Source organism: Auxenochlorella protothecoides, assembly GCF_000733215.1.
Source record: "Auxenochlorella protothecoides strain 0710 unplaced genomic scaffold scaffold31, whole genome shotgun sequence".
Lineage (NCBI taxonomy): Eukaryota > Viridiplantae > Chlorophyta > Trebouxiophyceae > Chlorellales > Chlorellaceae > Auxenochlorella > Auxenochlorella protothecoides.
In genome coordinates this window covers 191,857-219,002 of record NW_011934124.1, presented here as the reverse complement: position 1 = coordinate 219,002, position 27,146 = coordinate 191,857, and the positions used below count along the sequence as shown (strand labels likewise).

Genomic DNA, 27,146 nt, shown 5'->3' with positions numbered 1-27,146 from the left:
CGGGGCCTCCTCGCTAGGACACCTTCTGACGCCATTATTGTGTTTGATATCATTCACGATGTACAGGAAACGAGTAAGAGATGCCGCATTCAGTCCACACAGAAAGGTTGTGATGGGCCATTCCTGGGGAAACAGTCATATGAAGGGGGGGGAAAGGAAACCGGATGGCATTGTCATGCGAGCTGATGCTGCGCTGCAGAGGTAAGCATGTGGCTCCCGGCGGAGACTCTGGCGGCAGGTCACGGAGGTTGCATGGCTGGCAAAGCGGATACAAGGAGGGGGTGAACTGACGCTTTCCAGGCCATGCTGCGTGCCTGCACGGAGCGTGACGGTGAGCTGCGAAAGAGGCTGCGGATGTGGCGCGGCTGCTGCAACAACTCACGCCCTCAGTTGGCGACGATGCGCTTGGCGCGGCGCTCGCAGAGCACGTCCCCCGCCTGGCAGCACCGGCCGCAGGAGCGGCGGCAGCGTGCCGCCTGGTCCTCCAAGCATGGCGCGCCTTCCCTCCCTGCCAGCAGCGTCGCGCAGGTGGTGGACTGGTCCTCGCAGGCAGGGGCGGGGGCGGAGTCGATGTCGGCCAGCAGCGACCCCGGGCTGCGCCGGAAGGGGTTGTCGTGGATCCAGAAGGTGCTGCTCCATTTTTCTCCGGCCAGCACCGGGCACCCCGTGTGCAGGCTGTACCGGTCCAGGGTTACCCCTTTGACAGGAAAGCAGGGAGAAGGGGGGATGCTTATGGGCGGGGCACATGAGACTTTTGACGGGCAGGGGATGGGGCCCAGGGCAGGGCACAGCGGATCATCCTGCAAGGTATGGGCGTGCTCACATCCAGCCGGCCCATGAGGGGGAATGCGTTTCATTGCCCGCAGACCCCCGGCCACCACCAGTGAGGTTCCAACTGCGCCGGTCCCACCTTTTCCCTCCTCCCCATCCTTTCCCCTGCGATCCAGCACGTACCGTCGGGCTTCATGTCCCAAAACATAATGGCGTCGCCCTTTCTTGCTAGGGCCGCCGGCCCCTTTGCCGCGCAGGCGCTGAACTCGGTGCGGTTCTGCACCGCGGCGTCCAGCCAGAAGCCGCCGGGGAAGGCTGTCTCGCCGCCGTACTCCACGTCGGACAGGTACATGAGCACGGTGCAGATGCGGCGGGAGCCACCGCCGACGGGCGTCCCGTCCTCCGCTGCACGCTCGTCCCAGTGCGCGTCGTACTTCTGGCCGTCGACGTACTTGAGCACCTGCATGTCCTCCATGTGGGAGACGGGCAGGTGCACCCAGCGGCTCACCCGCTCCTCAATCCCGGAGATGACCTCATCCTGGGCAGACCTGGGCGTAGGGGTGTTCGAAGGGAGGGTGCATGGGAGGGGGGATTGGGGGGTTTGGGTCTCAGCCGGACGAGCAGGCTCGGACTACACTGCCATGGTGCACCTTCGTTCCTGGCATATGGCCCATTCTCCACGTCTTCAGGTACCTGAGGAAGGTGCCATAGCTGGTGCGGACCTCGTGCGCATCCGAGACACTGTCGTCGTCGTTCAGGACACTGGAGCGCGTGATGTGCGGCTTGGCCAGCGTGACCACATGATCCGCCTCGGCCTCGCTCAAGAAGTTGTGGTACAAGTAAGCACGCGGCCTCCAGGAAATTTGCTCGATCCAGGGCCTCTGCGAGGCTGCACCGGAGGACGTCACGACGAGGAGGGCGAAGCTCAGTACGGCCAGCGCCATCCCATACATGCCGACCCGGGCTCTGACGCCGTCGAGACTGGGTTATTACCTTATCTTGCCGGCATGGTCTGTACGATGACCACCCTGTGTGCCTGAGCCATGCTCCAGCTCGAGCGCTTGTGCTGTCCGACGAGACGATACCTTGAGCCACGTGACCACAGATCTTCAAAGCGCGCCCGGACTCCGCTTTCTTTCCCTCGTCACAGAAGCGAGGCAAGCCTAGCGCCCTGGGTACCAACAAACCCAGGCTGGTCCACGGCCGAGGTCCTTAATAATTGCTCAGTCTGTTCATGGCCCACGCACGCTCGTCGCCGTTGCAGCTCGCCCTCCAGCTCGCGATCGGTGGTGGTCTGGGCGTTGTGGTGTACAAATCCCTCTACAAGACACCCACTGTCCCACTGCCCTCTCTGGAGGAGCGCTTGGAGGCAGAGAGTCTCAACACCACCGGTAGCCACTGGGGACTGCGGTCTGCCAGCACCGCACCCACCCTCCGGCCAGCTCCTCAAAGGCCAGCCCATGACCGGCACGCTTGACTTTTACCCGGCCCTGCGCCTGCAGCGCCTGGGGTCTGTGGCCGTTGTTCAGCCGGTATGGGAGTCTGGAGAACCCCTGCCCGCCCTGACGGTGGACCTGGAGACTGGCAGCCTGGCAGCCAGCGAGCACCCCCATGTGACCTCCGACTTTGTGCCCTGCTTTGGCGTGCTGGGTATGCTGCGCCTGGAAGGCGGCCCCGCCCTCGTCGTCATCACCGGCGTGTCTGCGGTGTGTTGGGTCCTGAGCGGTATGGACTGCTCTGCATGGGCATCAGGCGTCAGGGTCTGGCAATCTGACCACAAACCACACGCATGTCTCATGAATCTGTCCCTGACTCCGTGTACTCCCCCCCGTTTTCCATTCTCAGGCTGGCATCGTGCGCGAGCACCTGGTGCTCAAGGTCACCTCGACCAAGGTGCTGTACGACACGAGCCACAAGTGGAGCAAGAGTGACAAGAAGTAGGCAGAAGAGAACATGGGTCCAAAGAGATTTGCCGAATCCAGGTTGCAGGTGGCATTCACACCCGGACCCAGCCACGCTCAGCATCTCCTCCCTCTGCCTCTCACCCTTCCCAGGCTGCTCAAGCTGCTGGCGGCGGGCGTGGACCCCAAGCAGTACGGCGGCAGCCTGTACTTCAGCCACGCGGGGGACATCACGCTGACCGCGCAGCGTGCAGAGCGCGTCGCGGCAGACCCGCAGACGGCGGCCGCGCGCGCCTGGCAGCGCGCCGACCTGGACGTGACCTGGAACGCAGCCCTGGCCAGGCCCCTGCTGGGTGGGTGTGCGGTGGCGAGGTTCTTGTTAGGAGGCTGTTTGGGGGCTGCCGACGAGGGCGTGCAGAGCGGGAGCCAGCAAGCTCAGGTGCTTGCGGAGTTGGACCGTGGCAGTGGAGATGCAGAGGCTCTGAACCTTTGTCAACCCCTCCACATTGCCCAGTGGTGTGTTTGCAGCCACCACCCTGTTTGCTGGAGGTTGCCGTACATGTAGCCCCATCCTCCTTGTCAACCGCCATTCCAGATGCGGGGCTGGATGCCTATGTCCCTCCCGTCTTCATGGGATTTGTGGAGCAGCTGAACGGCCTGGACTTCCTGGGCGGCGGGCGCCAGGTCAGCCTGGGCGTGACCCTGATTGCACGCAGGTCCAGGCACCGCCCGGGCACCCGGCAGTGGAGGCGTGGGGCGGACCAGCAGGTGAGGGCCGGAGAGTGTCTGGGGTGCAGGGTCCGTTGAGGGTCAGGCTGGGCGGGGGAAGGCGTGGGCACGGAGACGGGATGCTGCGCGGGGTGGCTCGTGGACGGCGGCTCGATACGTTTGACTGGCCCATGGAGGGAAGTTCAGGACGTTTTGACAGCACCGGCGGCCATTCGGCGACGCTCCCTTGTGACTGGTATGACAGGCACCCTGGCGCTGCCCTGTGCGGATGCCAGCTCGTGCCATGCATCCTCCTTACAAATCCCCCCCCCGCCCCCCCAAAAAACCCTACTCTCACAACGAATTTGTCCCTGCTTTGCCAGTCCCACGTGGCCAACTACGTGGAGACGGAGCAGATCGTGTCGGACGGGGAGGGCGCGCTGCTGTCCTCCTTTGTCCAGGCGCGGGGCTCTCTGCCCCTGCTCTGGTCCCAGACGCCCTGCCTGAAGTACAAGATCCCGCTGCGCCTGGCGCCGCCCTCGGCCTCGGCCCCCGTCTTTGCCGGGCATGCGGACCGGATGGTGGAGGTGCACGGCGCGGTGACGGCCATCAACCTGGCAAACCAGGGCGGGCGGGAGGGGGTGCTGAGCGCCGCGTACGTGGCGGCGGCCGACGCCTACGCCGCCTCGCGCTCAGGCTTCCGCCTGGTCCCCTTTTGACTTCCACGCCATGTGCGGCGCGACCAACTACGCGCGCCTGTCGGTGCTCTGGGACGAGCTGGCCCCTGACTTTGAGCGCTACGGCGCCTTCACACGCGACGGCGCGTCGGGGGCCGTGGCGGGGCGGCAGCGCGGCGTGTTCCGCACCAACTGCGTGGACACCCTGGACCGCACCAACGTGGTGCAGGGCCTGCTGGGGCGCAAGGCGCTGGAGGCCACGCTGCGCGCGCTGGGCCTGCTGGCGCCCGGCGCGGCGCTGGCCGCCGCGTACCCGGAGGCGGAGCGCCGCTTCCGCGTGGCCTGGGCCGACCACGGCGACGAGGTGTCGCGCCAGTACGCGGGGACGGGTGCCATGAAGTCCGCCTTCACACGCACGGGCAAGCGCGACGTCTGGGGGCTGCTGGACGACGGCGCCAAGTCGCTGACGCGCTACTACCTGAACAACTTCCAGGATGGCGCTAAGCAGGACGCCATTGACCTCGTCACGGGGGCGTTTGTCGTCAAGACGGGTGGGTGGGTTGAGTGGTCAAGGTAGGGTGTGTGTGTGTGTGTGTGTGTGTGCCGGGGGGAACCAGCGAGACGGTGGGCCAGGCACATCCTCACCACCTTGTCAACGATCCTGGACAAACGCTGCCGTCTCGCAGGGAGGGAGGTGCAGTTCAGGAGCCAGCCTTCCCCGGCCCTCCCTCTCTTGGCCGTCCTGGTGGCGATCGTGGTGGCTTTTCAGAACGCTGGGAGGATCCTGGCCGGACAGGTGGGTGCCTTGCTCTGGGGTTACACTGGCGGGCAGTCTGCTCCTGCCACAGGCGGAGGGGCTGGTCTGTTTCGACGGCCCATGCCCATCTCTCCCGCCCACTCCGCCTGTCGAATTTTGGCAGGCCACCAACCCAAGCTCAACCCCACCCCCGCCTCTCCACTCCGCTCCTCAGGATCAGGCTTCCAGCGGCGCCCTGGCTCTCCTCGGCGCCTTCGTCCAGAGGGTGGTCCTGCTTCTCATCCTGGCGCTAGGCGTCGTCATCTTCCTGTTCAAGAATGGGCGCAGGTTCGTGGACCAGCCTCAGTTGCGAAAAGACGCCGCGCGGCCATGGGGTTCCGACTCCTCCTGAGCGGGCTAAACCTGCGCACTGCCGTTTCGGCTGCACGGTGCCCCCTCCTGCCTTTGGTCCTCGCAACCTTTCACCCCCTTGCGTGCTTCCCATTCCTTGAGCCAGTAGCCCTCGACCCCGTTGCCTGGCCGACCCGGGTGTTACAATACAGCAGAGCGCCACCAGAGTCAAGGAAAATTAGGGGGTGCCAAGAATGCTGCTGCGGGGGGGTGGGTGGGGCCAGGGGATCTCAGTCATGCAGTGGCAGCTACACGTGTCATGATGTGCACAGCTTCCCAGTCATGCCGACTGAGTCTCAAGCGTTGCTCGGAGGCGCCTGTCGAGGCCCCAAGCACTACCGCACCGCGCCGACCATGGGGCCCTTGCCGCTAGGCCATACCAGTTGGATGATCAGTACCTCCCAAAGTCACCCTGCCTGGCCCCAGCCAGCCTGTGCACACCTGGAGGGGGCTTCAGTCCTCGCGGTTCAGGATCTTGTCAACGATGAACCTCTTCCTCGCGCTGAGCGGCCTGGAGGGCGCCAGCTCCACCACGTCCCCCACCCGGGCCTGGTCCGCCTCGTCATGGGCCGGGTAGCGCTTGGTGGTGCGGATGCGCTTCTTGTACACGGGGTGTATGCTCCAGCTCTCCACCGCCACCACCGCCGTCTTGTTGGATGCGATGGACACCACCTTGCCCATGAGGCGCTGCGCGGCCTGCACCTGCAGCCCCGGCCCCCGCTGCAGCACGGGCTGGGGTCGCCGGGTTCCGAACACCCCGGCCAGCTGCACCCTGGAGCCAAGGCTCGTGGCCATGGAGATGCTCATCCTGATGCGGGTGCAGGGTATGGTGTGATGTGAGGAATGGATGGGGCACACTGCGGGGGTGTCGCCGTGAGAGGCAGGTCATGTGAGGGGAGGGACCCCCTGCGCGCGGCATGCGTGTCATGGGGACCTTATCCGCCGGCAGGACGAGCGGGTGCTGCGTCCCCACCCGACCTCTCCTACCCCCGGCTGAATACCCAGAGTTTCAAATGCAAGCACGAGGGAGGCAGCGAGAACGATCGGGGGTGTGAGACTGTGTATGGCAGGGCTCTCTTATGGGGACGGGGTGGGGGCATGCGTGCATGGGCACCCGAGCACGGGGTTCCTCTGAACAGGCCCCCGGGCGTGGATATCCTCTGCAAGCTCCCACGCGCGCGTCAGGTCGACGAGTGGCGCCGGGGCATGGGGGCCCGCGCAGCTGCTCGCCGCCGCCTTTCGATGGCCTGTCGGCGTGGCATGAGGGCGGCCACGCCCGCCGCCGGCACTGGGTGCCTGCCCGTCCCGCCCGGTCCCTGCCCGCCTCACTGCGAGGGGGGGCTGGCGCAGACGGCGAGCACCTCGCCCAGGACCTCGGTGCCGTGCAGCGTGGCGACCGCGCGCGCGGCCGACTCCGCGTCGCGGAACTTGACCATGGCCAGGCGCACGTCGGGCAGCACCCGCACCGCATCCACGGGGCCGCAGCGCGAGAAGACGTGGCTCAGCGCATAGTCCGGCAGCGGGCGGGCCAGGCGCGAGTAGACCACGGTGGGGTCGGGGTCGGCGGCGTCGCCACGCGGCCGCAGGCCGGCCGCGGCCGCATGGCCGGCGCCCGCGGCCCCAGCGCCGAGCGCGCTGGTGGCGGAGCCGGCGCCGCCCTCGGGCGACAGGTCGTGCCAGGAGGACGTTAGTGACCCGCTCAGCGTCGTGCCCGGGCTCAGCGCGCCCAGCGCGCCGCCTGGGGTCGTGTAGCCCTTGAGCCCCTCCAGCCCCCCGCCATCCAGGCACAGGCCGGCCAGGTGGTCGGCGGCCGACAGCAGGTCTGGGGTTGAGGAGGAGAGCAGGGGGGAGTGCAGGGGGGAGGCGCGGCGCCGCGGCAGCACCCCGGACTCGCAGGACAGCGGCGAGCCCAGCGCTGCGCCCTGGGTCTGCGCCGCGTACCGGTCGACGCCGGGGGTCTGCGCGCCATAGTGGTCGACGCCGGGCGTCTGCGTCGCAAAGTGGTCGACGCCGGGCGTCTGCGTCGCAAAGTGGTCGACGCCGGGCGTCTGGGCTGAGAAACGATCTCCGGGCGCCTGGGCTGAGAAACGATCTCCGGGCGCCTGCGCGGCGAAGCGGTCGCCAGGCGCCTGCGTCGCATACCTCTCACCCACGCCCTGGCTGCGGCCCATGTAGCGCTCGCCGTCGCGCTCGCCGCGCGCGCCCAGCTGGCCGCCGCCCGGCGTGGACAGGTAGCGCAGCTCCTCCACGCCCACCGCCCCCCCCCCGCCGGCCAGGCCTGCCAGGTTGAAGGGCGTGCCCGCGTCGGCGCAGGAGTCGGCGGAGCCGGAGCGCGCGCGGTGCAGCGCCGGCTCGGCAAACATGACCTTCATGCGGCAGCCGGAGCCGGGGGGGAACTCGGCGCCGTTGAGCCGCGCCTGCGCAGCCGCCGCCGACTCGTGCGTCGCATACTTGACGTAGGCGTAGCCCTTGGACCGCCCCGTGGCGCGGTCCTTCTTCAGGTCGCAGTACTCCATGCCGGGGAAGGAGCGGAAGAGGCACGCCAGCGTCTCGTCGCCCACAGACTGGGGGTTGGGGGGTTGGGGGAAGGTGTGTGTGGTGGGGGGGGGTCCGAAGAGGGGTGAATTCGAGGTGTTTCCCCATGGGAAGGCGCGAGCGTGCTGCATGGGACCATCGCCGTGTCCGTGCGGCCCACACTTCTGCCTGGTGACCCTGGGACACACAGTGTGCATGCCGACCATGAACGCCTCCACCCCTGCCTGAACCCCACTCCCACCGAGTGGAGACCAGCAGTCACCCAGACAAGGGACACACCTTGTGCAGAACGACGAAGAGGCGCTGGCGGCTGAGCTGCGAGGCGGAGGAGGAGGCCGACAGCGAGGGCGTCATGGGCGACAGGAACCCGGCGCCCCCGCCGCCCAGGGTCACGGAGTCCAGGCCCACCAGCCCCGCGGCCTGCGCGTACTCCGCACCCACGTGTGCCAGGCCCGAGAAGTCGAGGTCCGCCAGCGCGCCGGGTGGCGCGGCCGCATGGTGGTCGTAGGGGCCCGGCGTGCCGCCCTGCTGCTGCTGGTGCTGCTGCTGGAGCTGCTGCTGCTGCTGGTGGTGGAGCGCGTGCGCGCCGGCGTCGCCCAGCCCGCCGCCCAGCAGGGGCAGGGCGTAGGGCGACAGGCCCGCGCCGTGGAACAAGCCCCCGCCCAGCCCCGCGTAGGACAGGTCGGCGACGGCGGGCGCGCCCCGCGCGCCGCCGGCGCCGCCGGCGAGCAGGGCCTGCAGCGCGGCGGCACGCGCGTGGCCCGCGGCGGCGGCGCCGCCGCCCAGCATGCCCGCCGCCGAGCTGGCGGAGGGCGAGCGCCGGACCTTGGGCTCCGCCAGCATGATCTTGACGCGGTATCCGGCCACCTGGCCAGAGGCCTGCACCGCCTCCATGGCGGCGGCGGCAGAGCTGGAGCGCGCGTACTTGACGAAGACGATGCCCTTGGAGGCCACCAGGTCGGTCTTGCAGTACTGCAGGTCGGGGAAGGCAGACATGGCCGCCTCGATGGCCGAACCGTCCGCGGACTTGGGCACCACCAGGAAGAGGCGGCTGCGACGCGGGGAGTTGTCTGGGTCCAGGCTCGCGTCCTCGCAGGCGCGCGGCACGGCCGTGCCCATGTACATGCTCCTGCACGGGGTATCGAGTGGAGTGGGAGGTGGGGGGGGGGGGGAAGAGAGTTCAACGAGGGAGGTGGGGGGGGGGGGGGGTGGGGAAGGAGAGTTCAACGAGGGAGGGGGGGGGGGGGGACGGGATGGATAGGACACACCGTGGCATTCCTGATTGGGTCGCCCTCTCCACTCCGCTGCGGTACAGACCAGGCAGGCAGGCGCGCGCGTTGCAATGTGGTACTTGCCATGGCGCAGGCGATTGGGGCCGCGCCGGCCTCCAGGCATGTGCACACATCGGGGCAGACCCTGGATCCGGCCCTTGCTCCCCCTCCAGCCCCCGTCCCTTCCGCGCGCAACAACCAGGGCAAGCACCTCATGTGGGGCGATTCCGCCAGGATGACCTTGAGTCGAGGTCCCCTGCCATCGTTCAGGGTCACCTCATGCAGGTTCTCGATGGCCAGGGCCGCTGAGGAGGCCCGGTCATACTTGACGTACGCCACCCCTGGTGTGGTGGAGGGGAGTGCCAGCATGATGAGGGGAGGCATTGGTGGCAGGACGTGGCATCTCGGGGCGCATGCGGTCACATGCTGCCACGGGGACACTGCATGCCATTCATCGGGTGGAGTGGTGGACCCGGGGCGGGGAGGGGAAGGCCACGCCACAACCGGGCCCGCCTGATCGCAGAGTGCCGGCGGGCTCCGCGCAGGGCAAGGGTGCGGGAAGCTTCAATCACGGATTCATTCAACGACCCCGAGTCAGCCCGGGAATGCAGGAAGGAGGCCCCCATTCCCGCTTCGGCGGGCAATGAGGTCCAGGTGCCGTCCACTCACCCTTGTCCCGCAGATACTTCACGAATGACACCACACCGAACTGCTCGAAGACATCCCTGAGAAACTCCGCCTGCGACGACACAAGGAGGACTCGGTGAGGGAGGGGAGGGGGTTGGGTGAGGGGGTTGATGGGGCCCGGGTATTGTTACTCACGCTGGTTGCACGCCCGGCGACCACGAATAGCCGGGAGTTCGGCGGGTCATCGATGTCCAGGGACATGGCGATGTCACTCTTCACTCTCCATTGGGGAGCCGCCTCTAACCGGTCCTCAGGGTGCCCGCCATCTCCCTTTATACCCGGAAGCGGACCTTCCCTTGGACACCGGGGAAGGTGGGGGCACCCGTCATGCACAGCAGGGGGCGAGGGCTGCACAGCCCATTCCCGGACAGTCTGCCGGATTCCCACCCTGAACGAACATGCATCACCTCTTTTCACACCATGCATGTCAAATTGCTGTTGCGGAGGTGTTCTTGGACGGCGAGCCCGGCGTTTTGCTGGGCATTATGGAAAGGCCTAGGACTAGGCAGGCGCTGACAAGGATCATGAAATCGGATCCAGGGGCCCGAGATCGAGGCACAGGGGTAACGCGGGATTCCAAGGACCGTGGTCATCTTTTGTGCACTGGGCTCCCGTGTCACCTCTGTGCAGCTACGAGCTGGCATACCCCAGCACTGGTGCGCTGGAAAGCCGCCCACCTACCGTTAAATCGGGACCACACCTCACAGAGAGGTGGGAGGGACCCTCAATGAACCCCGCCTCCCAGTGCTCTCTTCAGCTACTCTGTGCTGGGTCGCTGCATGCAGCTGCACGGCATCAGCCTGCTCCCTGGGTCAGGCACTGTTCTCGAAAACCTTGGCACACTCAGTCTGACACTGATGGTGGCGCGCAGCTCTCGGCGATTCGCACACGCACGGATTGGAACGTTATTTTGAGCGAATAAGTAGTTTCTCGGTCCATAGAAGCACACAGAGTGAGGCTTGGGTTTGGTGCGAGTGACCGGGTCGGGCAGGCGTCCGGGACGTGGCCGGAAACGGTTGGCGCCGATCGAGTTCTGCGGCCTGGGGCTACTCACATGCTTTTAAAGCCTAGATCGGATGACTTGAATGAGCGCCGACACTTCCCCGGCGGACTTACCGTTGCAAGTTCCCTGCAGATGTCGGTGGGTGGCACGGGGACCTTTCTGGCTGGCCGACTCAGCATCCAACGCTGTAGAAACAAAGATGGTGTTGAAGCTCACCTGAATTCGTCGAGGTTATCGTTGCGCGACAGTCAGACTTGGACATCACACTGGCAAAGATTCTCGATCGCGGCAATCCGCGTTCGCCACCTCGGGCATTAGAGCTGCTGCACGTGGCCACAAGGGGTCAGGCAAGAGTCCATCATGTCCGGATCTCTCTATCGACGGCATCTTGCTACATGGATGCAGGACAAGGGTTTCAGATGTAATCACGGATGTGAGATTTATATCCCTGATAAACGTCCACCACAACCCATGTGCACAAGCTTCCCTTACCGGTATGTTGCACACCACAGCATCTGTTGATTGCATATTAGTTGCTCGTTAGATAGTAATACTATCTCACAGAAGGCGGTCCCAGAAGCGTGCCCGTAGCAAGTTCGCTGGATTGTGAGCTCAGCTTGGGGGTTCCCTCTTACCAATCATGTGATGGCAAGACTCGACAGCCGTGGTTCCATGCTGTACATATATATACACTGAAGCAATTATTCTCATCTACTAGATTATCGTGTTCATGCATCCCTGTTATCACACATTCATTTACCGTGGTTAAGTATCCATCAGCTTCCCGACAGGTGCAGGCTGCGTTTCGGAAATTGTAATGAGATTGAAGAAAGCGAAGAATTCATGCATGAACCCGGCTTGCGAGAAGACCGGCCCCCTCGAGGCAACGGAGACCGGGAGGCAACCACCCTGGAGCCTCTTGAAGTGCACCTTCCAGCCATATTAGAGCACGAGAGTATGCCGACTTGTTTGGAAGGCGACCATAAACCAGCGTGTGATTCCGCAAGAGGTGTGAAACCCCACCCACCGCATGATGGCGAGCAGGATACCGCGGAGCCTCCTGCTCTGCCTCGTGTCCAGCTTCCTACTACACAGCGTCGTGGCCGACAGCAGTTCTGCACCAGTGGGTATTGCGCAGTCCTCCAGAAGCTTGAGTGTCCTGGATCCGCCTGCTCCCTGTCGGCAATGGCCGGACCCGCGAGCCTGCCTCCCGCATTTTCCCCGCAGAAAACCACGGCAGAGGACGTCTTCAAACAGTTTTCATCCCTCCAAAAGAATCTTTTGGCCCTGGAAGCACAGGACACACTGCAGTCCCTGTTCCATGGTCTTCAGGTGATCGCGCGGACTCGGGAACCGATGCTCGGAATCCCTGCATGGCGCGTGCCCCGACATGATCCCACGGTATTTCTCATTCCTCGAATCTCAGCGCATAGACTCGAGGCCTTTTGCTTTGATATTCATCCACTTTGCACCAGTTTCTCTGGCCTTCCTAAAACTGCAGTGTTCACATGCACACGGCGTCGCGCTCCCAACACTTCCCCATCCTGCTGCCAACCCCCCCACCCCATGTCCATGCCCCGCAGCAACACTTTGGGGAGACGGGACCTGGCCCCAAGAACCTGCCCACGAAGCAGGCTGTCCAGGTGGCCACCAACACCATGCTCGGCATGATGGTGTCCTCCGTGAACGACTCCCTGGCGGAGGCGGCCGAGGCGGCCGCCGCCCCGCCCACGCGCCGCCTGCAGGAAAGCACGGCGCCCACCTCCGTCGAGGACATGCCGGAGTATAGCCAATTCAAGGTCATCACGGTGATCAACCTGGACGACTACGTGTGAGTCGGCCAGCTGTGCAGCTTCGTGTGCCAGGGCAGGGCGGCTGGGTTAGGGGGAATTGTGTGAACAAGAGCCCAGCCTGGAGCCGCTCACCGGTCACACCCACACACTCTTGCACCCCCTCTGTCCTCCTGTCACCCCGGCCCCTCCACCCTTTGTCCCCAACAGGTATGACGACGGCTCATCTGATGACGATGATGACGACGAACTCAATCCCTGGGCCACGACTACGCAGACCGGGGCTGTCAACGGTGCCGGGTGAGCTGGTGGGCTGAGTGCACGGGTGCAATTCTTCGCTCCGGCGCCTGCCGCTGCTGGAATGGAAACCATTGGCCAGGCTCGGCACCATGGCCGCACACTCTCTGACCCTGGACCCCCCCCCAGAGCTCCAGCCCCACTGCCATGCGCATCCCTCTGCCCACCGTCCCCCAATCCCCCCTTCCCAACCGCGCCAACAACACCCCCGTCCCAGGCAGCAGGACGAGGACCTGACGGCGGTGTTCGACCAGATCCTGGGTCAATACGGGGGCGACCTGGGCCAGCTCTTCGGCGATCAGGCCGCGGTGACCAGTGCCTTCTCCCGCCTCTCACGCGCGCACGCGCCCGCGGCGGAGGCCCACGTCGCGACAGCGGAGCTGCCCCAGTTTGCCGTGTTCGGGCCGCAGCGGGGGAGCGAGGAGGGGGAGACGGTGGTGGTGGTGGACCCCGCCGACAAGCCGCCGGCCATCGACAGCCGGCGGGCCAGCGATGCGCTCATCCTGCCCCTCCAGGACTCTGCCAGGACCCAGGTGAGTGTGCGTGCCGGCTGGCCGTGTGGCTGATCAGCCAGGGAGATGGATCTTCTGGGGGTTGGGGTGGGGGCCGGAATCCTACGATGTGCGCGGAGCCATCCAGGGGAAGGTTGCAGACCCTTCCGTCGGGGGCGTCCTGCACCGGTCGATCTCAGTCCCGCCAGGCCCATACAACACACCCCGTTCTCTCTCAACACACACCCACACACAAAAATGCCGCCACATTCTTGAGCCCCCCCCCTCCTGCCCATCACAGGTGCCGCACAACCTGCAGGGCGACTCCACCCAGCTGGACGCCCGCTGGTGGGGCATCGTGGCCGGCGTGGCGCTGTGCTGCCTGCTGGCAGCCCTGGTCTTCATCATGGGCTGGTCCAAGGCCCAGTCGCGGCGGCGTGCCGGGGGCGAGGGCGGGGACGACTACTCCCCGGTGGACTCCGCGCCGCTGCGGCCGGACGCGCGGCAGCTCAGCGGCAAGAGCGCAACCACCGACGACTGGGTGCAGGCCGTGCGGACCAAGGAGAGCAAGATCGACCTGGTGCCGGGGCAGGCAGCCCGCAAGGTCAGCAACCTGCCGGCCTGAAATGCAGGGGTTGTCGCCAAGCTGCGAGTGTCTCACTCCGCGCCGCCACGACCGTGCCCCGCCAGGAAAGGGCCGGTGCCATCCCCATTTCACTCCCCTGTCATTGTATTGCTGCTCCATGGTTTCTGCATGTAACACAAGCCTGCTCAAGGAGGGGCAGGGGCTCCATGGTGGGCGTCCCACATCTCCACAACAAACCGCCCCCGACAACGCGCCCAGGATTTGGACCGAGATCGACCTTCGAGTGATCGTTTCCACGCCCTCTCCGGTCGGTCGCGCGCTCCCCCTGCGCAATAAGTGCTGCGGACCCGGTGATCATTGCAAAGCACCCAGGGGATCCCACATCGTTGCTGGCCACCTGCCTCCCCCACCCCCCGCGAACGCACTGGGGTGCTCGACGGTGGTAGCGCAGGGTCGCACACGAGCCGCGGCCACAGCGCGGTGCCACAATGGCCAAAGTCACCAATGTTCGGGGGCTGAGGGTGAGTCTTGCCAGCCTGGGCCTGTCGCCCAGGCTGCTGCCGGCACGACTCGCCAGTGGTCGCACACGGATTTGGACGGCTCCCTCCCCCAAACCCCCCGCAGAACTACATCCAGGAGCTGCGTAACTGCAGCTCCAAGGAGCAGGAGAAGGAGCGCGTGGATAAGGAGCTGGGTAAGGTCAGGAAGAAGTACACCTCCGACAAGGCCATGTCAGGTGAGGGGGTGGCATTTGCTCCGGCAAGGCTGTGCTTGGGGGTGCGTGACTGGCTGGTGCACTAGTGCCATTGTGCACGGAGTATCCCTCTGCACTCCCTGCCTCGAGGCCGTGCCACCTGTCCTTTGTCCATTCGCAGCCTACGACAAGCGGAAGTACATGTGGAAGCTGCTCTACACTCATATGCTTGGCTACAATGTCGAGTTCGGCCACAAGCAAGCCATGGACTTGATTGCGGCGCCAGGGTAGGTTGGTGCGAGGGGGTGGGCATAGGGCCCCGTCATTCAAGGGCTCTGCGAATTGCTAGGTTGACCACTGGTCTGCTGCTGGCCTTGTCCTTGTCTCGTGACAAACTGCCTGGCCGCCGGACAGCCGCCCAACTCCATGCTTGACGCAGGTATGCCGAGAAGCAGGTCGGCTACGTCGCCTGTGCGGTCTTCCTTAGCGAGGTGAGCTGTGTTGAGATGGCTTGGAGGATCTCTCTGATTTCCCCCTGATGGGACCCCCAGCCTTCCGCCGCAATTGGTGGGGCATTGCACGCCTCCTCGCCTGCACCCCACTTGTCTCACATTGTGGTATGTATCTGCCTTGCCAACCCTCGCCCACGTACCTGGCGTGAGGCGGCCATGCCGTGTGCGGTAACCTGTCCCTACATCCTGATCCCCACTCCTGCAGCAAGACGAGTTTCTCCGCCTGGTGATCAATTCGGTCCGGAACGACCTCATCTCGCGCAACGAAGCCTTCCAGTGCCTGGCCCTCGACTTCACAGCCAATGGTGAGTGCTTGGGAGCTTGGGAGTTCCCAGGTGCTTCTGGCCCTCTGTACCTCCAGGCCGATGGAGGCACCATCATTGTGTGGAGCACTCTTTTCACCACGGCTGATGCAGATCGCCATTGACCGCCTCACCTCTTCCGCTCCTGGCCCTTGCCCACCGCAGTTGGGGGCGCCGAGTTTGCGCAGCTGCTCACCGTCGACGTCATGGGCGTGCTGGTGGGTACTGGCGGGGCGCGCTGACGGCGCGGTGCTCGAGAGATGGGTGCCTGTCTCTGGGGTGGGAGTCGCTGCGCGGAAAATGCACAATCCGTGGTGCAGGCCTCCCTTGTCCGGACCCCGTCCCACATTTTCCCTCAGGATCGCTTCCATTGCCCCCGCCGCCACTCTTCAACTACTGTCTTCCTCTTTCGTGACGATCCAGGAGGCGCAACCCATGCACCCTCACCCCCCCACCCCCCCACCCAGGCCAACGGCGCGACCCGGCCCGTGGTGCGCAAGAAGGCCGCGCTGTGCCTGCTGCGCCTCATCCGCAAGGCCCCCCTGGACGCGGAGGTGCTGTCCCCCGGCGTCTGGGGCTCGCGCCTGGCGGGCATGCTGGCCGACCCCGACGTCGGCGTGCTGCTGGGGCTGACCACGCTGCTGCTGGGCGTGGCGGCACGGTCCTACGTCGGCTACGAGGCCTGCGTCCCCCGCCTGATCGCGGTCCTGGACCGCTGCAAGGCGCGGGAGGTCCCGCAGGACTACACCTACTACGGTCTGGCCTCGCCCTGGCTGCAGGTCAAAGCCCTGCGCGTGCTCCAGTACTTTCCCCCTCCAGAGGACCCCGCCGTGCGCGGCGCACTGGTGGACACCCTGAAGCGCATCCTGGGAGGTGGGGGGGGGTGGGGGGAGGTTTTGCGGGGCAGAGGGAAGGGAGGGGGAGGGGGGGGGTGCCCGGGAGGTAAGGTGCGGGGGAGGGAGGGGAATAATTAGAAAGAGGGTGAAGTGGAGAGAGGGTGTGCGCGCATTATGACATCCCCTCGCCCAAGCCCTGGGCTTCCTTCCTCGACTCCCTCCCTTGTCCACACCCCGTTCTGTTCCCATTCACACCTCCAATAAAAAATGTGCCCTCACCCCTCCCCAACAATCACTGCCAGGCTCCGAGCCGGTGAAGAATGCCAACAACAATAACGCGGTGCACGCCATCGTGTTCGAGGCGGTGGCCCTGGCCATCGGCCTGGAGGACGCCGACCTGCTGACCGCCGGCGCTGCGCTGCTGGCGCGCTTCCTGGCGGTGCGGGAGCCCAACCTGCGCTACCTGGCGCTGGAGAGCCTGGCGCGCCTGGCCGGCGTCCCGGCCGTGGCGGAGACCTTGGCCAGGCACGCGCGCACCGTGCGCGACTGCCTGGCCGACCCGGACGTGTCCATCGCGCGGCGAGCCATGGACCTGCTCTTCACCATGGCCTCCCCCGCCACGGCCGCGGGGGTGGTGGAGACGCTGCTGGCGTTCTTACCGACGGCTGACTATTCGCTGCGCGAGGAGCTGGTGCTCAAGACCGCTGTGCTGGCGGAGAGGTGAGGAGTTGGTGCGGGAGGGAGCTGTGTGTGTGGTTTAAGGGGGGGGTGGGGGTAGCTAGCCCATTGGTGTGGAGATGAGAGGGTGTGGCGGGGAGAGGAAGACGCAAGGAGGAGGTATGGAGGGGCAGGCGAGTTACGCGCCCACGCAAGTAACCCCCCATTCTCACCCCCCTGCTCCTCCCCCCCAACCACCACCACCACCACCAGGTTCCTGCCCAACCTGGAGTGGTACGTGGACTCCATGCTGACCCTGATGGAGCAGGCGGGGGAGTTTGCCATCAACGACCTGTGGCAGTCGGTGGTGCACCTGGTGACCAACTCCCCGGAGCTGCACGCCTACGCAGCGGGGCGGGTGCTGGAGGCGCTGCGCCGCGGCCAACCCCCCGAGACCTTCCTCAAGGTGGCCGCCCACGTGCTGGGCGAGTTTGGGCCCCTGCTCCCCGACACCACCCCCGGCGCGGAGTACGCGGCGCTGGCCGCCCACTTCCCCGCCGCCGGCCCCGAGACCAAGGCCATCATGCTGACCGCCTTCAGCAAGCTGGCCCTGGCGGCGCCGGAGGACGGCGACCTGCAGGCCGCCGTGCGTGCGCTGCTGGAGCGCCACGCGCGTGGCGTGGATGCGGAGCTGCAGCAGCGAGCGGTGGAGTATACGGGCCTGCTGGCCGGCGGCCCGGCCCTAGCCAAGGCCGCGGTGCAGCCGCTGCCGCGCTGGGAGGGGCGGGGCAGCCTCCTGCTGCGGCGTCTGGAGGCGTACGAGGTGGGGGGGGTGATTGGGTTTCGGGGTAGTGTAGTGGTGTGGGGGGGCGCCTCGAGCAGGGAAGTGCTCTGGGTTGCGGCGATGCGACGGGCAGATGCCAGGGAGGCGTTTATCGGCAGATCGCGCCCTGGCTGGGCCGGACTGGTCTGGGCGGCGGTGGGGGGGGTAGCTAGCCCATTGGTGTGGAGATGAGAGGGTGTGGCGGGGAGAGGAAGACGCAAGGAGGAGGTATGGAGGGGCAGGCGAGTTACGCGCCCACGCAAGTAACCCCCCATTCTCACCCCCCTGCTCCTCCCCCCCAACCACCACCACCACCACCAGGTTCCTGCCCAACCTGGAGTGGTACGTGGACTCCATGCTGACCCTGATGGAGCAGGCGGGGGAGTTTGCCATCAACGACCTGTGGCAGTCGGTGGTGCACCTGGTGACCAACTCCCCGGAGCTGCACGCCTACGCAGCGGGGCGGGTGCTGGAGGCGCTGCGCCGCGGCCAGCCCCCCGAGACCTTCCTCAAGGTGGCCGCCCACGTGCTGGGCGAGTTTGGGCCCCTGCTCCCCGACACCACCCCCGGCGCGGAGTACGCGGCGCTGGCCGCCCACTTCCCCGCCGCCGGCCCCGAGACCAAGGCCATCATGCTGACCGCCTTCAGCAAGCTGGCCCTGGCGGCGCCGGAGGACGGCGACCTGCAGGCCGCCGTGCGTGCGCTGCTGGAGCGCCACGCGCGTGGCGTGGATGCGGAGCTGCAGCAGCGAGCGGTGGAGTAGACGGGCCTGCTGGCCGGCGGCCCGGCCCTAGCCAAGGCCGCGGTGCAGCCGCTGCCGCGCTGGGAGGGGCGGGGCAGCCTCCTGCTGCGGCGTCTGGAGGCGTACGAGGTGGGGGGGGTGATTGGGTTTCGGGGTAGTGTAGTGGTGGGGGGGGGCGCCTCGAGCAGGGAAGTGCTCTGGGTTGCGGCGATGCGACGGGCAGATGCCAGGGAGGCGTTTATCGGCAGATCGCGCCCTGGCTGGGCCGGACTGGTCTGGGCGGCGGGCTGCGGGTGCTGTGAGGGGGATTCCCTCGATCCCATGCACCCAGGCTGCCCCAGTGCCCACCACTCCTCACCCCCCACCACCACCGACCCTAACTCCCTCAGGGCGAGGAGGGGAATGATGAGGGCCTGGAGAGGCCCGGCTGGCTGCAGGGGGAGGCCGCTGCCGGCGCGCCTGCCGCCGCTGGCGACGGCCCGGCCTCCGCGCCGGGCACGCCGGGCGTGGGTGCCGTGCGCCCCCCGGGGGATGGCGCGGGGCCCGCGCCACTGGCCGTGCCCGACCTCCTCGACCTGCTGGGTGAGAGATTCGGTGCTTGTCGGGGAGGTGTTGGTCCCTGCAAGCGCCCTGGTCCTCGGCCGTCCAGCGACCAGCGACGTGTTGATGTGCGGTGGGTCATGGGTGTGTCTGATGGACCCGGACCCCCCCCCCCCCCCTGGCACTTATTTGCCCGCCCAGCAGTATCTTAGCCCCCCCTCCTTCTCAACCATGTCCCCCTCTTCCACCCACACGCAGACCTTGGGGAGCCCAGCTCCACGACCCCGGCGCCGGGCGGCCTGGAGGGTCTGGGCCTCCCCCCCACGCCACAGCAGGCGACCCCCGCCCCGTCCCCGCCCCACCCGGCGCCGGCGGCCGTGGCGCCCAGCGGCAGCCTGGAGGCCTGGTCCCGGCGCCTGTGGACGCAGGCCTCGGGCATCCTGTATGAGGACGCCAACCTGCAGGCCGGGGTCAAGTCAGCCTTCTCGGGCGCGGCGGGCACCGTGACGGTCTTCCTGGGGAACAAGACCGGCGGCGCGCTGGCCGGCGTGGCGCTGGAGATCGTGGGTGCGCCGCCGCACCTGACGGCGACCCTGCCGGCGCCGCCCCCGGCGATGCTAGAGCCGCGGCGGCAGGTCCAGGTCCCCCTGGAGGTGGGCGCCGGCGCTCCGGGATCCGCGCCCCTGCGCTTGCGCCTGGCCTATCACACGGCCGACGGCGCGGCGGCGGACGTGCAGCTGGACCTGCCGCTGCCGCCCGCCAAGTTCAGCCAGCCAGTGGACGTGCCCACCGAGGTGTTTGCCGCGCGCTGGGAGCAGGTAGGTGTGGGGGAGGGCGGCTCTGGCGGAGGATGCCTGAGACTTTGTGGATGGGTGTGAATGTTGCCTGGTGGGTGGAGCGAGGAGGGGAAGGAGGGGTCGTCATTGAAACTGCCACCCGACCCAGATTCCCGTGCACCCTGCCCATCGCTGACCCCCACAAACACACACACACACACACACCTCCCAACAACGCAGGTGGCCGGCCCGCCCTTCAAACTGAGCGCCGACGTGGCGCCGGCGAGCGGCGCGCTTTCCGATGCCGCGGTGCAGCAGCTGCTCGCCTCGCTGCACCTCCGCGTGCTGGCCGGCGTGGCGGGGGTGCCGCCGGGGGCCACCGCCGCGGCCTGCGTGCTGCACGTGGGCGGCGGCGCCGCCCCCGCGCGCCAGATCCCCTGCATGGTGGTCGTGGCGGCGGGGGCGGGGCGGGTGACGGTGGCCACCGCCGACGGCGCGGCCTCGGCGGCGCTGCTCAGCCAGCTGACCTCCGTCCTGGGCTGGGGGGCCTGAAGGGGCCTGGGGGAAGTGCTGGTCAGGCACCTGCAGGGACCTGTCAACACCCAGTCCATGATCCCGTCAGCTCCGGGTCCAGACCGATCGGGCGCGTGTGCAGTTTGACCCCACATGTCGTCATCTGTCGAGCCCTTCCCCCTCCCATCTTGTGACACCAAGTCTCAGAGGTTTACGATTCCAAAGTGCTGCTAGTGTCAAATTCCGGATCGATCAGGATCAGAGGGGATTCGTGCCATAGTTCGTCCTTCGAGAACACGTCATGGGCTACGCAGGTGGGGTTTTCACTCGTGCGGAGGGCAGATACACTTCCTATTACTTCATCTCCATGTCCACCCAAGACTTTCCAGTCCCAGCCGGTCCCTTGTCGCCTCGACGCAGGGTACGTGCCGGCAAAGCTGCCCCCCTCCAGCCTCACTCCCGTCCAAACCGCACTCTTCCTCGTCTCCTCCGTCTCCTCGCTGGAGCTGATAGAGAAGCTAGTGTACAACGCTGTGGTATCGCCCCAGGAACCAAAATTCAAGAAGGTGCCACCCCTGGTCACTCTCCCGGACGCAATGTCAACTGCTGCACACCCTGGGGCTCTTTTCTCCATGCTCCCTTTGCCTCTCAGAGGTCAACACCCCTCACCTTTCCAGGTGCGACTGGGCAATCCCCGCATCAAGGCCGCCATCATCGACACGCCCGCTGCGCTAGAGGCCATGCTGGCCATGGGTTGGCAGCAGGCCCAGGAGGGAGAGGAATCGGTGCTCCTGCTCTCAAAATCTTTGTCCATGGCAGTGGTGCGAGGGGAAGCCTTGGGGATCGAGGGGTGCCTGTATGGATCATGTGTATAGTATGCAACCTGCCCGTTGCACACTTTGTTACCTGGCTTTGTCAAGGGACGACTCAGGTTCTGATCTCTCGGTCATGTGTCTCTAGACACCCAGTTCCTCTGACCTCTCCTCGTATCAAATATGCATGTATGTATCTCTCAATCATGTTGCCATACTACTGGCAAAAAGGCTTCCAGGCCAGGCCAGGCAGCACCTGCATGGCCGCCTCACCCGCTCCCACTCCCCTCTGGACCCCGGCACGCAGGTGCATGATGTTCAGGAGGCCGCCTCGCGCGCAAAGAAGGCGGCGCAGGAGGCCCAGCGCACCGCGCAGCGAGCGGCTGCCGCCAAGCCAGCTGCGCTGCCGGGGTCTGACAGCCGGGAGAGCCTGCGGGCCATGCTGGAGGCCGACCGCCGGGAAAGGGCGGCGCGAGGTCCGGTCAGCGTCGGCAGCGTCGCCCAGCCGCTGCCCAGCGCCGGAGGCGGCGGCCCTGCCCGCATCCGGACGGCAGGGGAGGCCGGACTCAACTCGGGCTGATGGAAGGGGCAGTGTCCAGCAGGCGCATCACTGGTGCCTCGGTATTAGTCCCTCGGGACCTTGCTAGGGGGTCCAGCGCCGCTCGTACATCAACAGGCTGCAGTTTATGGTTTGTGAATGTGCCCGCCAGCATACCAAACGCATACCTGCCATCCCCTTTCCTGGTGCATTCGGTGCCCGCACCCTGTGTGCGGCGGGCAGTCCATGGCGTCGACCATGCTCCCACACCTGTGCCTGGCCAGCAAACTTGTCTGGGCAGTGTTGGGCGCGGGGTGGAAGCAGCCGCTCAAGCCGGGCTGGCCCCCTTCACCCCCGCATCAACCGCCCCTAATCACCCAGGAAATGCACCACACCTATCCCTGCATTGCACGCTTCTGTGAAACCACCCAACTGAGAGCAAGAGGGCTGTACAGGACATTCAACTGTGGAGACTAAGGCATGCGTACACTGCGCAAGGGGTGCAGGGCCTGGGCGACGCTGCGAGGAGGCAAGCGGGGGCGATGGTACAGAAGCGGAATAGAGGGGCAGGTGCACAAGGGGAGGTGGTCGAGATGTACGGAACAGGATACCAAAGCAGCGTGGAGGTCACGCAACCCCTGCTGTGGGGACTGGGCATGCAGCGCGCTGGCACTTCTCCCCTCAGACAAGCTCGGGCCCCGGCGAGGCGGGCACGATTTCCGCGGCGGGCGAGCCCGGAGACCCCGCCGCCCGGAGGCCCCCGCCCTCCAGCAGCCCCCGCCGCTCGTCCTCCCGCGGCGGGCTGCTCAGCGCCTGCGTCAGCGCCTCGGGCCCGTGCCACAGCCGGGCCAGGCGCCTGCGCGCGCGGCGCAGCAGCCCCCGCGCGCCGGCCGGGGCGCCCTGCCCTTCGTCCCCGGCACCGGCCCCAGCCCGCTCCGCCGCCCCCGCCGCCGCGTCGCCCTTGCAGACTGGACAGAGGGTGGTGCGGGAGGAGAGCCACTGGTCGATGCAGGCGGCGTGGAAGTGGTGCTGGCAGGGCAGCGCGCGCAGCTTGTCCCCGTCCACGTAGTTGTCGAGGCAGATGGCGCAGGTGCGGCGCGTGCTGCCGCCGGCGCGCGGCGCGCACGCCTCGCCGTCCGAGTCCGAGGTGGAGGAGGCGGCGGGCTGGCGGGGGAGGGAGGCGGGTGGCGCGCCGGCGTCAGGAATAGACGCGGGCAGGGCGGTGCTGCCGCCGATGCCGCCAGGCCCCGACGCATGCCCCCCTGCGCCCATGGGCTCCGCGTCTGCGCCGACGCCCGCGCGCACATCCCCCCGCCCTGCCGCCCGCCGCCGCCGCTCGTACACGACGATGGGGAGGGCCCGGATGTCCTCGGCGGACATGCCGCCGGGGCCCCGCCCCGGCGCCGGGGCGACGCCGCCCTCGATACGCTGCCGCCTGACCAGCCACACCGCAAGCATGACGCTGAGGACCATGCAAATGCCCAGCGTGCCGATCATGTCGATGAAGAAAGCGTCCACGGACTACAAGAGCATGGAGGAAGGGGTGGGTAAGTGTGTGTTGGATGGAGGGAATAATAATTGCAAGGGCCATCTTGCTGTGCAAGATGGTGCAGCAAGCCCTCCCCGGCCTCAGGTTCACCAGTGAACGAGTCTCATCGTCCCACCCCCCCCCCCGGCCTACCCTCTCCACCGGCTCACATTGGTGATGAACACGCGGCTGATGCCGGGCTGCAGCAGCTGCTTGAGCATGATGCCGGACTTGAGGGAAATGAAGACGGCGGGGATGCCGGGGTCGAGCGCGCCCAGCGGCTTGCTCATGATGATCAGCGGGCCGTCGCTCTGGTCATGCACGATGGCGGCGGAGGCACCGGCAGCCTCGGCGTGGGCCACCTGAAGAGAGGAGGGGAGGAAGGTGGGAACGTTCTTTCAAGAAACATATCAGGCATGAGGCAAGGCAAGACCCTCTGACGCTGCCGGGAGCATTTCCCCCAAATCAGTTTGGCCGGCAGCATCCAGGTACTTGGAGCACCCACCCACCCGAGCTTCTCTGTGCTCTGCACGCTGCCCTGCGCCCACCACCCACCCCCTCCCGGGCACCTTGCGATCAAAGGTGCACGTCTCCACCATCCCCTGGGTGCGTTTGATGAGGGCCACCCAGCGCTTGCCCTTGGCGCCTGGCGGGGTGGTCAGGGTGGAACATGCGTCCTGTGGATTTGCCAGGTAAAGAAGACCCTCCAGCCCGCTGTCTGGGATGGCAGGTCCAAAGTCAGCAGGTAACTGTGGAAGGGGCAATTTTATCGATGTGAATAGGAAGGGAGGTGGCTCGACCGCTGTCTGACGTCTGGGATGCAGGGTTCAGGGCAAGCGGCATCCAACAGGACCACGGGCACCAGGGGTGCAAGCAAAAAGCAACCTCCGTCCCGCAAGCTGGTATACGACGCTCACAGATGGGATCGGGTCGAATGTTATGTTGCTGGACTGCGGCAAGGAAGGGGCGAGACGTGGTCAGGGCACCTTGCGACATGGGCTGACGCGAGTTCAGCGGTACGACACGGAATCACTCATGCTTCGGAACTGGCAGCAGGCCGGCGAGGTGTCTCCTCGCAGACGACCACACCATTTCCCTTACCTCTAGAGTCACCGAGGCGCCAGCAGTCTTCGACCAGGCCAGCACCAGGAGGCAAGCGGCCCCGAATGGGATGCCCAGCATGCCTCCTTCCTAGACCTTGCTCCCGGGAACCAAGCGCTCCTGGGCCCGTCCAGAGTCAGTCGATGGGCGCCAGGCCTATAGAATGCACTGCATGGCTCGCTCTGACACACCCTACACCCCGGTCGTCCTCGTATCTGGCCTGGCTGATGTGGTCCTGGCGACACATCATGCGTCGCGCCCGCGCGCCCTCCTGCGTGGGATAGCTTCCTCCCAGACAGTGGGTGGCCGAATGGCCTAACCTGTTTCGAGCCCCGTTGACATACAGCCTCTACAAGCCATGATACTTATGTCTGCATCAAGGACATCAGGCTCCCGCCGGGATCACCCATCCAGCCGCTCCAAGAAGTCGACATGCCCTCCTCTGCCCGGCTCCCATGCACTCTGATTGGCCGCGAGGATCTCCAGGCCACGGGCCGAGATCCGCGCCTGCCCGGCTCCAGCGCCTGCGCCCAGCTCCACGGCATACAGTCCGGGGCCCGGGGGCTGGTTCAGGAATGCGGCGCTGGGACACTCGATGTTCGCCCCCTCTGCCAGCACCAAGCGGTGGGGCCGGCCCAGGCACGAGCGCACAGCACGCAAGTCGCCCTGCGCCAGCATGTCCCTGACCCTGCTGGATGACACGGCCTCCTCCCCCTCCGCACCAGTCACCAGCTCCTGGATGCACACCTGGCGGTTGGGGTTGCGGTGGGCACCCTGTGACGCTGAGTTTGCTCGGCTAGCTCACTGTCACTGGTGCTGGGGTGCAACCCACCCACCCTAGCCCCCTCTAGCTCTTTTCCCCTCGCTGTTCCCAGAAATCCCAACACAATCACCTCCATTCCCAGCTGGGCGCCGCGCCGAGCGAGGAACTCCGTGTCTCCGGCCGCCTTGTATCCAAAGCGGAAGCCTTCGCCCACCACGACGCCCGCCACACCCAGGTCTTTGGAGAGGAGGCGCAGGAAAGCCTCTGGATCCATGCCTCGCACCTGTGACAGCAACGATGTGGCCCACTTGCGGGAAGGGGTTCCCTTGGGTCTTCGAGGTGCACAGCCGTCTCAAACAGGGCCCTGTTCCGTTCACATCCCCAGCCGCTCCGATGGCACCCAAGCCCGATGCCAAGGTTTCTGGTCACATGTGTGGCCCCTTCCTCCCGTCCTAAGATCCCTGCGCCGCCTGCATCCCCCTGCAGCTCCAGGTCTGCATCGCATCGCGTACCTCGGCAAAGGGTATGCGCAGCTCGCGCGGCGTCACCCCGAACTCCTTGCCCCAGGCGGACAGGATGCGGGCCCGGTCGCCAGGCGCCACCAGCGGCAGCCGCTCCCTCCAGCCCAGCACGGCCGCCATGCCAGAGAAGGAGATGAGCCAGGGGACGCCCGGCCTGGCAGCCGCCCAGGCCGCCAGGGCCGCATGGCCCCGATGCAGCGCGTCAAACTTGCCCAGGGCCACCCAGGCACCGGCGGCGGGGTCTGGCGAGAGCCGGGCGCGCCAGTCTGCTGGAAAGGGGGCTTGTGCATGGGCTTGGCTGCTGCTGGGGTCCAGGGTTGCGGGGTGGGCAAGCTGCCAGTCGGACATGGCGCATGCCGGAGGCCGAACAACGCCATGCAAGGTGCACACCGGCACCATGTCCATGAGGCCCCACACAGGAAACTCACCTGCTCCCGTTTGGCTGCCCCTGATCAAGGTGGGAGCTCGCCCACGCGATCTGGTGCACATCACCGATACGAGGCGCAAGGTGCGGGCGCACGGACTGGTGTGCAGCCCCGGTCGCAGCATGTCACCGACGGCCGTTCCGGTGCGGTGCGGGGCCTCCGACGGTGCTCTCCCGTGTCGGGCTACTGTCCCCACCCAGCCGGCGAGCACTCATGGGTGCATGTCTGGAGCCAAGGTTTGATGTCGCGTCGTGGCGTTCGACCAGCTGACTCGCGCGATGGGGCAGAAAAAGCGATCCACACTTCTATGGTGACCATTTTTGTAGGTTCAAACCGCACCTTGCCTCACACGCGTTTCAACACGGGGTAACTGCCTGGGGGTACTGTGATTCTACCGGGCGCTTCAGGGACAGGAGGGGGGGGCACGCCAGCGCCAGGCCTGTCTTGCCTACCCGACCACGACCTTGTCATCGTCCATGAAGGAGTAGGTGGGGACCTCCAGGTTGTACGGGGCGGGCCCCTTCCGGATGCGGCCCGAGGTGTCGTAGTGGGAGCCGTGGCAGGGGCAGAACCAGCCCTGGTAGTCGCCGGCGTTGGGCAGCGGGACGCAGCCCAGGTGGGTGCACACGCCGATGACGATGAGCCACTCCGGGTTCTTCACGCGCACCGAGTCGGGCTCGGGGTCCCGCAGGTTGGACAGCTCCACCGCATTGGCCTTGGCGATGTCGTCCTCGGTCCGGCGCCGGATGAAGACGGGCTTGCCGCGCCACTTCACCGTGATGGTCTGGCCCGGCTGGATCTTGGACAGGTCCACCTCCAGGTTGGCCATCGCCAGCACATCCTTGGTGGCCTGCGTTTGATTTGTTTGATTTGTGTATGGATGAGGGACGAGGAATTGGGAGTATGGATGAGGGACGAGTAATTGGGAGCGGAGAGGGACATCGGTGTGTGTGTGAGTTTACTAGAGGGATGTGGGGACCAGTGGGGGCCTCCACGCAGCCTGGAACCTACGATGGAGGCCAGGGTGCGATGCGGCAAACCCACGGGGGGAATAACCACAGGCAGTACGGGCACCCTGTGCACCGCACACCCCTCGGGACACCGGCACCATGTCCATGAGGCCCCACACAGGAAACTCACCTGCTCCCGTTTGGCTGCCCCTGATCAAGGTGGGAGCTCGCCCACGCGATCTGGTGCAC

General features: G+C 66.4%; 9 protein-coding genes across 9 annotated transcripts; 4 read left to right on the top strand and 5 right to left on the bottom strand.

Annotated features, from left to right (window-relative positions):
• Positions 1–386: 386 nt before the first annotated feature.
• Positions 387–1,715, bottom strand: F751_2987 (Prolyl 4-hydroxylase subunit alpha-1; the record flags this gene model as incomplete). The annotated part of the gene is made up of 3 exons (XM_011397359.1): positions 387–697; positions 955–1,319; positions 1,465–1,715. 3 exons carry the CDS (start codon positions 1,713–1,715, stop codon positions 387–389), a joined length of 927 nt encoding a protein of 308 aa, XP_011395661.1.
• Positions 1,716–2,231: 516 nt separating this feature from the next.
• F751_2986 (Phosphatidylinositide phosphatase SAC1) lies at positions 2,232–4,099 on the top strand (the record flags this gene model as incomplete). Its single annotated transcript, XM_011397358.1, has 5 exons — positions 2,232–2,477; positions 2,617–2,708; positions 2,826–3,025; positions 3,268–3,440; positions 3,764–4,099. The coding sequence occupies 5 exons, from the start codon at positions 2,232–2,234 to the stop codon at positions 4,097–4,099; spliced, it is 1,047 nt and encodes a 348-aa protein (XP_011395660.1).
• Positions 4,100–4,109: 10 nt separating this feature from the next.
• F751_2985 (Phosphatidylinositide phosphatase SAC1) lies at positions 4,110–5,205 on the top strand (the record flags this gene model as incomplete). The annotated part of the gene is made up of 3 exons (XM_011397357.1): positions 4,110–4,608; positions 4,744–4,853; positions 5,029–5,205. 3 exons carry the CDS (start codon positions 4,110–4,112, stop codon positions 5,203–5,205), a joined length of 786 nt encoding a protein of 261 aa, XP_011395659.1.
• Positions 5,206–5,657: 452 nt separating this feature from the next.
• F751_2984 (RNA-binding protein 45) lies at positions 5,658–9,898 on the bottom strand (the record flags this gene model as incomplete). Its single annotated transcript, XM_011397356.1, has 8 exons — positions 5,658–6,012; positions 6,534–6,704; positions 6,891–7,768; positions 8,019–8,159; positions 8,565–8,868; positions 9,222–9,351; positions 9,680–9,749; positions 9,833–9,898. 8 exons carry the CDS (start codon positions 9,896–9,898, stop codon positions 5,658–5,660), a joined length of 2,115 nt encoding a protein of 704 aa, XP_011395658.1.
• A 2,577-nt stretch (positions 9,899–12,475) lies between these two features.
• F751_2983 (AP-2 complex subunit alpha-1) lies at positions 12,476–20,298 on the top strand (the record flags this gene model as incomplete). Its single annotated transcript, XM_011397355.1, has 15 exons — positions 12,476–12,531; positions 12,701–12,790; positions 13,005–13,320; positions 13,580–13,882; positions 14,489–14,600; positions 14,740–14,845; positions 14,998–15,049; positions 15,276–15,375; positions 15,538–15,590; positions 15,840–16,128; positions 16,511–16,928; positions 17,139–17,726; positions 18,010–18,442; positions 19,399–19,788; positions 19,987–20,298. 15 exons carry the CDS (start codon positions 12,476–12,478, stop codon positions 20,296–20,298), a joined length of 3,618 nt encoding a protein of 1,205 aa, XP_011395657.1.
• A 262-nt stretch (positions 20,299–20,560) lies between these two features.
• F751_2982 (hypothetical protein) lies at positions 20,561–21,651 on the top strand (the record flags this gene model as incomplete). The annotated part of the gene is made up of 4 exons (XM_011397354.1): positions 20,561–20,573; positions 20,680–20,825; positions 20,937–21,080; positions 21,379–21,651. 4 exons carry the CDS (start codon positions 20,561–20,563, stop codon positions 21,649–21,651), a joined length of 576 nt encoding a protein of 191 aa, XP_011395656.1.
• Positions 21,652–22,290: 639 nt separating this feature from the next.
• On the bottom strand, positions 22,291–24,319 carry F751_2981 (E3 ubiquitin-protein ligase RNF13; the record flags this gene model as incomplete). The annotated part of the gene is made up of 6 exons (XM_011397353.1): positions 22,291–22,434; positions 22,579–22,773; positions 23,059–23,130; positions 23,308–23,499; positions 23,707–23,886; positions 24,239–24,319. 6 exons carry the CDS (start codon positions 24,317–24,319, stop codon positions 22,291–22,293), a joined length of 864 nt encoding a protein of 287 aa, XP_011395655.1.
• A 321-nt stretch (positions 24,320–24,640) lies between these two features.
• F751_2980 (Riboflavin biosynthesis protein RibF) lies at positions 24,641–25,870 on the bottom strand (the record flags this gene model as incomplete). Its single annotated transcript, XM_011397352.1, has 3 exons — positions 24,641–24,985; positions 25,132–25,284; positions 25,514–25,870. The coding sequence occupies 3 exons, from the start codon at positions 25,868–25,870 to the stop codon at positions 24,641–24,643; spliced, it is 855 nt and encodes a 284-aa protein (XP_011395654.1).
• A 525-nt stretch (positions 25,871–26,395) lies between these two features.
• Positions 26,396–27,064, bottom strand: F751_2979 (Cytochrome b-c1 complex subunit Rieske-1, mitochondrial; the record flags this gene model as incomplete). Its single annotated transcript, XM_011397351.1, has 2 exons — positions 26,396–26,797; positions 27,038–27,064. The coding sequence occupies 2 exons, from the start codon at positions 27,062–27,064 to the stop codon at positions 26,396–26,398; spliced, it is 429 nt and encodes a 142-aa protein (XP_011395653.1).
• Between the last annotated feature and the right edge of the window lie 82 nt (positions 27,065–27,146).